This window comes from Meleagris gallopavo, chromosome 12, assembly GCF_000146605.3.
Source record: "Meleagris gallopavo isolate NT-WF06-2002-E0010 breed Aviagen turkey brand Nicholas breeding stock chromosome 12, Turkey_5.1, whole genome shotgun sequence".
Lineage (NCBI taxonomy): Eukaryota > Metazoa > Chordata > Aves > Galliformes > Phasianidae > Meleagris > Meleagris gallopavo.
Window position 1 is genome coordinate 538,277 of NC_015022.2, and position 8,186 is coordinate 546,462.

The 8,186-nt window shown below is 54.3% G+C and overlaps 3 protein-coding genes and 1 non-coding gene across 4 annotated transcripts in view; 2 read left to right on the top strand and 2 right to left on the bottom strand.

The window, feature by feature from the left end:
* Window positions 1-4: 4 nt before the first annotated feature.
* B2M (beta-2-microglobulin) lies at window positions 5-2,099 on the top strand (the record flags this gene model as incomplete). The annotated part of the gene is made up of 3 exons (XM_010717227.2): window positions 5-305; window positions 434-468; window positions 1,438-2,099. Coding segments are annotated over 2 exons (315 nt in total), but the record flags the coding sequence as incomplete, so codon positions are not given.
* Window positions 2,100-2,230: 131 nt separating this feature from the next.
* On the top strand, window positions 2,231-6,220 carry TERB2 (telomere repeat binding bouquet formation protein 2). The gene is made up of 7 exons (XM_003209310.4): window positions 2,231-2,648; window positions 2,980-3,061; window positions 3,657-3,802; window positions 3,970-4,031; window positions 4,379-4,467; window positions 4,559-4,650; window positions 5,096-6,220. The coding sequence occupies exons 1-7, from the start codon at window positions 2,264-2,266 to the stop codon at window positions 5,263-5,265; spliced, it is 1,026 nt and encodes a 341-aa protein (XP_003209358.2). The 5' UTR covers window positions 2,231-2,263; the 3' UTR covers window positions 5,266-6,220.
* A 163-nt stretch (window positions 6,221-6,383) lies between these two features.
* RPS17 (ribosomal protein S17) overlaps window positions 6,384-8,186 on the bottom strand; it is a 2,732-nt gene continuing 929 nt past the window's right edge. Inside the window, exons 2-5 of the mRNA XM_003209311.2 lie at window positions 8,012-8,184; window positions 7,798-7,903; window positions 6,683-6,748; window positions 6,384-6,506 (exon numbers count right to left, since the gene is read on the bottom strand). Of these exons, the coding sequence (XP_003209359.2) occupies window positions 6,426-6,506; window positions 6,683-6,748; window positions 7,798-7,903; window positions 8,012-8,184 (426 nt within the window). The 3' untranslated portion in view covers window positions 6,384-6,425. The remainder of the gene's footprint in view (window positions 6,507-6,682; window positions 6,749-7,797; window positions 7,904-8,011; window positions 8,185-8,186) is intronic.
* Window positions 7,289-7,420, bottom strand: LOC116217115. Its single transcript, XR_004161137.1, has one exon. It is a non-coding gene; the product is annotated as a small nucleolar RNA SNORA71 (small nucleolar RNA).

Here is an 8,186-nt window from a genome sequence, read left to right on the forward strand (position 1 = left end):
CGCTCAGCACCCCCATGTCCCCGCAGTGACTCCCAAGGTACAGGTGTACTCCCGCTTCCCCGCCTCCGCGGGCACCAAGAATGTCCTCAACTGCTTCGCGGCCGGCTTCCACCCGCCCAAGATCTCCATCACGCTGATGAAGGACGGCGTGCCCATGGAGGGCGCGCAGTACTCCGACATGTCCTTCAACGACGACTGGAGTTTTCAGCGCCTGGTGTACGCCGACTTCACGCCCAGCAGCGACGCCGTCTACACGTGCAAGGTGGACCACGAGACCCTGAAGGAGCCGCAGGTCTACAAGTGGGGTATGGCTGCCTCCTCCTCCTCTCCGTGCTGCAGGCCCCGGCCCCGAGGGCCGTTCCGGCGGTGCTGAGCGCCCGTGGCCCTGAGCCCCGTCGTTCTGGGCCCTGACGTCGCTTCTTTCTCTCCTTAGATCCCGAATTCTGAGCTGTGCCCACCGTGAGCACGGTGAGTGACGTCCTGCGGGTAAGGGCAGGCCCCCTAAATAGCTCATAGAGCCAACAAGCAGGATGAACAACTAAAACGATCCCTTGTGTTCCCACTGACAGCTAACAGGGCTGTTGTGAAGCTCTGTCTGCTTAATATTACAACCAGTGCTCATCCACACCCAGCCTAGGAGAGCCCTGCTTTTCCTCCCAGAAGAAAGCAGTCCCTTGGAGCAGAGCTCTTTGGCACATCTGCCAGGCACCAATATGAGCTGTTACTGCCTGTTTCAGTGTTTTTCCTCCCCACCAGCCAGGAGAATGGCATCATGGGTCTGGAAGTTCCCCTGCTTGGAAATCCCCTGCACCTCAGGGAAGGCAGGATGGTTAGCCTGCGGTGGGCATGGCAGGAAATGGGAGTCAGCCTGGTGTGAATAGCGCGCCCAACCCATGATGGAGAAAACTGCAGAGATGTGGAATAGCTGAAAGAATTGCAGTGCAGCTTGAAACTGAAACTCCTTTGCTGAGAACTCTGCTTGAGGCTGGTTAAATATTGACGGTGGGAGCTGAGCCTTTTCCAGGAATGTTCCCTCCCAGCTAGCTCGGGGAACAAACATTTTTAGGCTGAGTCATGGGTCATGAGTCACGTGAACTTTAAGATGGGGCAGGAAGGGAACTCTTGGGCTTTCCTTCTTGAGATGCAGAAGGATCACAGTGCTTTACCTGCCACTGTTTTCCAAAATCCTTTTGAGCTCTTCCTGCAAAGGCTGGGAGGGGTGTTGATATTCAGGAACGGGAGAAAATAGGGGTGAGGTGAGCAGGGGAGGAAGAAGGGTATTCTTAATTAGCAGCACAAAAGCCTGTAATACTGAGAGGTTGGAAAGGCTTGAAAGCTAAAAAATGGTTGCATTGGAAGAACAGGTTCTTAAAAAATAATTAGGCAGTTGAAGCAGTGCACAGAGCGACTGATATCAGTCTCCTCTCTCCCATGCAGGTCTGAAGAATTCTGCATTCCAAGTGGAAATGAGCTTGAGCTTTTGTCCTTTCTTTGCATCGCACTTCTGGGTAGGATGGCAAAGAGCAAGCATCTTCATCACGAAATTCCTTCTTTTAGGATGCTCCTCCTAGGGTTAGCAGCAGTGCTCTGAAATCTGTGTACCTGGAAAAGCGTGGGGGGATGGGGGGGGTGGGAAAGTGGGGGGGGGGGGGTGCTGCCTTGCAGCCTTTAGGCAAGTGGCAGATGTTTGCAGCTACGGAGATGCTGTTGAAGATATCCCGACCTATTGCTTAGGATGAAGGAAGATGCAAAGCAAGCTGGTTGGGATTGGAATTGTGAAAATTTATAATGCAAATTCATGCCTTTGAAACTTGTGCATAACTCTGCAAATTCACAACTCTGAAACCTGTGCATTCTCAGGAAAGGAAAATAATTAATAGCAATAAATCAGTAAAGCCTACTCTGTAACAGCTGTTCTCTATAAACAATTGCTGGAGCTTGTGTTAAAGTATCTTTGACTTGGAGCAGTATTCTATCTTGACTTACCTGAGCACATAGCTCTCAGTATCTGCACTGCCAATTAGCTCTGTTGGAGCTCTTCACCGGTGTGAATTGTACACAAGTTTTACCTAATAAAACCAGAAAAGATTAAATGATGATTTTCAGGGCACAGTGAGCTGCCTGGGGAGGCATTACCCAAACTGAGTGCTGCTCTGGCTCCGTGGGAGGCTGTTCTGGTAACGTCGTCCTGCTGGGTCCAGCTGTACCTGGTGGGTGCAGATCTCAGCTCTGGGTGGGGTGATTTATTGCAGTGCTTTCATGGATGAAGATTGTGTTGCTCGAGGTTGACGCAGTTCTGGCTTGTTTTGTAGACTGCTCTGTTATATTTGCACTGTCTATGCTGAGCAATAAGACGTATGCAAACCTCTGTCTTTCTGCTTTGCTCCAAACCACGCTTTACTCAAAGATGCATCATTTGCTGACGAGCTCTTCGCCTCAGATTAAAATACCTGAAAGCAGGGTTTGGTCTGAACATTCCTGGCAGGAAAGCTGCACTCCCATCCTTGGGTCCCCTCCCTTCCCCCCCCCCCCTTCCTCTTACCCCTCAGCGTTTCCCGCCGCTGCCCCTCAGCTTCCCGCCGCCATGTTTAAGGGCTGCCAGGCCTGGTTCTCCCACAGCGTCCAGCCTGGCCCCCGGCAGCTGTGGGGTGAGCCCTGGGGGTGCAGGGGAGTTCGTGGGGCTGTCTTGGGGTGTGTGGGACACGCTGGGGTGGGGGGGGCATTGAATGAGGTGGGGGATTCACAGTGGAGTGTGGGAATGTGTGGGGACGCGTTGGGGTGTGTGTGGGAGTGAGCTGGGCTGCACTCACGCAGTGGGGCACGAGGGTGTGTTGTGTTGGGCACAAGCCGGGACCACTTGGGGTGGGGGGTGCGTTAAGGGCCGAGGACACTATGGGTGTCTGCGGTGTGTAGGGACACACCGGGCTGTGTGACATGCGGGGCTTCCCCTTCGTCCTCAGCCCGCTCTTCCTCCTGCAGTGGCTGGCGGAGGGCTGCTCACCCGCTGGCAGGACGCTGACTATCTCTTCAGCAGCGATGCTGCTCACCCCGATACCCGCAGGTTGGTTCTGTCCCCGCTTAGTGCCACCCCCTGTGCCCAGCACACACCTGGGAATGTCCTGTTTGGGGTTTGCCATCTCCATTGCTCGCTGATGGTGTGCTGGAGGGGCACTGCTGGTTTATGGGGAGCAAAAGGCAGTGGAAGTTCAGCTGATGTCAATACTTGCATTAACGCTGATGTTCCCCAGCAATGGGGATGGCGTTGTGTGGCTGTTGACATGACTTTTTATGGGAGAACAGAGCAAGGCAGGAGCTGATCCATCTGCATTCACACCAGCAGAAATAAAACCTGCCTGGACTTAGTGCTGTGCAAGACCTCTGTGCAGAACCAGCTGATACCTGTAGCTGGGTAAATGGAGGCAATGGGACAGACCTGCTACAAAAGCTTGGGGTCTGAAATACAGTTGGCACCATCCCAGGGCTATGGGACAAACAGGGAAGTAACCACAGGCAAAACAAAACAAAACAAAACAAAACTGAAACAAGCAGGAGATAACAGAACACAAGTGCTGATTCCAGGCTGACCAGAGCCAAAGCTTCTTCCATTTGGCTTGTAGTTGTGCTTACCTTTAGAAACCACCCCTTTTCTTTCCCAGCATACACGAGAGCCTGGAGTACCTGGATGGCAGAGCTACAGTCTTCCATCCCTCTTACCTCTCGGCATGGCTGAACAGCAGCACTGCCAAGCAGCAGCCCGTGGCTCTGGGGCACTTCGTGCTGCCCCCCATCTGCCTGCAGGAAGGTGAGGGGCAGTGCCCCATCCCCTTGCTCCGAGGGGTGATTTCTTCTGCTGGGAGCGATGCCTCCTCCCCAGGGCTGAGGAATCGGTGCCCCACTGCTCAGGGCTCAGTGCTGCTCAGTGAGCTGCTGGGCTGCTGTTACACTCATTTATTTTTTTGCTCACTGCAGAAATCAGGAGAAAAATAGGTAGATTTCTTTGGGAGCAGATGGATGATTCCCTTGTGGAACAGGTATGTGAGAAACACCCCACGTAGGTGCTGTAACAACTTGTGTCAGCTTCTAGTGCTGCTGCCCACAGCTGTGGGTGCCCCATCCCCAGCGGTGACAAGGCCTTGGGTGGGCCCTGGGCAGCCTGGGCTGGGGGCAGGCAGCCCAATGCAGGGGTGGGGCTCGGGGGGGCCCTTCCAATTCTAAGATTCTGGGACTCTGGCTTTCTTTCCAAATCACTTAGCTCCCACTGCATGCTGTCTTCTTGAGGTAATTTCTCAGTACGTTTGAAGCAAAAAGTATTGCTGGATTGAAAACTTTCTTGTGAATGGTGCACCATTTTAAATGAACTCTGCACTGATAATCACAGCCTGAAGAAAATCTGTCTGATGAACCAGAGACAGTGAGCAAGGAGTGTGAGCAAGGAGATGGGGAGGATGCACAGAACCTACCTGAAAGGTATTTCTGGCCATAGCAAGGGGACTTGGAGGTGTCCTCATCTGTTAGAAGATACCCAGCACAGAGTAACACACGATTCCTCCCAACACAGCAGTGAAGGAAAAAGGGGCTCAAGAGCATCCAGCCAGGAAGAAGCTCCATGCCATGCACTCCAGGAATACCCAATAAATAACATGGTGACAGGTAATGTGCAGCTTGGGTAGGCTTCTAAGAAGTGGAAGGTAGCCTGGAAATGGTTGCAGATGCTGGTGGAGCCAGGGCCACCCCCAGGGATTGCTCTCTACCTGCCAGACCCTGAAACTGCCAAAATTCACCCAAAAGATTGTCTTGGGTTTTATTGACACTGCTGTTCCTGATGGCTCTGCACTGCTCGTTGCTCACTGTTCTGATTTGCATGGTGTGTGCAATCCCTGGTGCAGAATCATGCAGGTATGGAGGTCCATCGTCCCGGGTTGCCCCTGGATGTTGATGTGTATTCCCAGTTGTTACAAACTCCTGAGAGCACAGCCAGCCTTTGCGTAACTGAGGGCAGAGCTGGGATTGCACCTGAACACTTCCCACATTCCATAGTTCTCACTTCACCCAACAGAGTAACTCTGGGCTTTAGAGCAGCACTTTCCATCCCTAGGCTACACCTCTGCCCATGACATGAGGAAATACACTGGAGAGCTACACGACTTCACTCCTGGCACCGCGGGTTACATCGCCTACTGGGTTCATCATGAAATCAGCCTTTGCTCTGATGTGAAAACTAAAAAAATTCTAAGTAACAGGCAGCTGTTCTCAACAAAACCTTAACTGAGTGCTGCCAAACACCATCAGCAGCTATGGCAGTTCAGTTCTGTTTACCAGCACCCTGTGGTTGCTGCAAGTAATGCTGCCTTCCTTACCTTCCTGCAGATTGATCGTTATTCCAGGGGGCAGCCTTTGTTATCACTGCATTTTAGTGACATAGTGAAGAGATTGGTGATACTGAGCTGCAAATTCCAAGTTAAATCCCTGCGGTGCTTGAGGAAGCTCTAAGCTATCCATGTTTAGTTTATTCTGCTGACAGCTCAGTACACTTTACATACCTGCCTGCATTTGTTGTAAACATTTTTCTCCTAACTATTGAAAGCAACTTCCACAGCAAACATAAATACAGGTGTATCCCCCAAAGAGCAAATCCTCTGCCTTTTCATTTGTGTGGGTACTTAACATGTGTCCCATGGCTGCCAATGGTCAGGAGACCCTTTGGCCCAGGGCCTCCAGGGAGCCCTGTGGGTTGAGTGGGTTCTGAGCACAGACTCCAATCTTCTCCTTAGCAAAACCCACGTAAACCACAGGCTTGAACACAAGTGCAGACACTGATCATGGAAAAAGTAGGGAAGGAAACAGATTGAGAACCCTTATCTGCTGGAGGACCCAGGAGCATGGCAGGGACTGGTAGGTCCTCCACACAGCAGGATGGGAGTTGTGGGGTGAATGCAGCCCTCTCTGGGGACAGTGGTAGGAGATGGGGGGTCCTCCTGGGGGCTTCAGGGCCTGTCTCCATATGGGCTTCCATCCCCCGACAGCACATTGCTCAGCTCAGTTCACTCCCCTTGTAGAAATAAACACAAAGAGACTTTTCCTCTTCCATCTAAGCACTGAGAGATATGGTCAGAAAGACAGCTTTTATTCTGGCACAGCACGACCTTGTGAGCTTCCCACTCAAATCTGGGAGGCTCTGAGGTCACTCCATGTTTGCCTTCTCCCAACCGCGCACCACCACCCTAACATCAGTAAGGACACTGCCAAGCAACAGCTCTGCACTCTCACCCCAAACAACCAGGAAGGCGTCAAGTCCTCCTCACACCGTGACACCTCAGATGCAGCACCCAGGGAGGCCCTCCGCTCCTCCCCACCGTGGGCTTTGAAAGAATGAGCAGGCCGAGCTGGTTTCCCACATTTATTGTAAAAGCAACATAACGAGTGGCTCAGAGAGCGCCTCGCGGCGTTTTGAAGTTCATCCCCACGGTGGGCTGCGTGACCTGCAGGTTGGACAGGCTGCCGAAGTCCTGAAAAAGAGCCTGGGGTCAGCGGTGTGCCCAGGCCCAACAAAGGAGGAGGCAGAGCCCTCCCAGCCACGGGGACAGAACATTCCAGTCTGTCAGTAGCCCCAGGAGCACTGCTAGGGACATGGTCACCACCTGGGCTGGTTCCACCAGGCCGCAGGGTGGCCTCAGCTACTCACCAGGAGCTTCAGCATTTCCTTGGTGTCCGGGTCCACTTCAATGATCTCCTGATCGAGAGCAGAGACCTGGGGACAAAGGCGAGACAGCAGAAGTTTGGCTGTGCCGTGGGGGGGAGCCGATTCGTTGCCCCCACCAGAGTGAGCCAAGAGGAACCCAATCAAAACACCTCACAATTCTCCTCTCCAGACCTCAACCTCTGTGCGCTCCCTTCCACTATAGGCTACACCACACCAGTAAGAAACAACAAGTAGGTTCAGCCTGCAGCTCCTTCCCTGCTCAGGAGCTGTGAGCTTCATAGCATCCTGTCCCATCTGCAGCTGAGCACAGCCCCCTGCAGCAGACACAGCTGACACCCAAGGGCTCTGAGAGCAGCTGCACAGTGCTGCTCTTTTCCAGACACCAGGAGTGAGGAATTACACCAAACCCAGACACCGGGCTCATCACTCCATCCCAGCCTACAAAACTATCTGCTTTCTCAGATTTAAAATAAGCAAACCAAACACCAGCAAACTAGGAGAACTGAAGAGCACAAACAATCAGACTGAAGGCTGCTTTTGTGCAGCACAGCAGCTAACAGGAGATCAGGAAGAGGGGCAGGAAGCCGATGTCCGAACGCTACAGGGTTTGGGAGGGATGGCACAGACCCAACCAAACACGGGAAACGCTTTCGGGTTCCTCTCCCTGCACTATCAATGACCGGGCCACGCAGCAGACCACGATCACTTTCGAATGCAGGTTCGGGGAGCGCGGGGGTCCCCGCGGGGTGGGTGTGCCGTGAGACCGAACCACGGCTGCCCTTCAGCGACATCTGCTGCACGGCGGCTTCGGGCCGTGCTGTGCGCCGAGGAATTGTTACCGAGCTTACTTTTAGCTAAGAAAAGGAAGGGCAGCGCCCTCCGGCCGGCAACAGCGCCGACTAAACGAAGCCGGCAGCGCCCGAGGGAACGCCGCGCTGGGCTGCGGTGCGTCCCACCTCTGCCCCGTACCCGGCCTCACCGGAGTCTCTCCTCGGGGACGCGCTCCACAGCCCGGCGCTTTGAAAGCACCGCTCCTCATTAAACAGCCCCATGCCGCAGCCCCAGCCCCGAGCCCACGTGAGCGCGGCCGGCCGCACCTCGGGCACGTAGTTGTCCCGGCGCTCCCTCTCCTCCTCCTGCAGCTTGATGGAGATGCCCCGGACGGGGCCCCGCTGGATGCGCTTCATCAGGTGGGTGACATACCTGCGGGACAGGCGGCGTGACGGGGTGACAGACAAACAGACAGACACACACAGCCGGGCTGACCCCCGGGGGCCGAGCACGGCAGGCTTCCGCTCCCCCAGGCCTCACCCCGCGATCTTGTTGCGCAGCTTCTTGCTGGGGATGATGGCGATCTCCTCGCACACGCGCTTGTTGGTGTGGAAGTCGTTGCCCAGACGGGTGTAGTACTTCTCGATGATCACCCGCGCCGCCTTCTTCACCGTCTTCGTCCTCACGCGTCCCTGCGGGGACACGCACCGCCGCT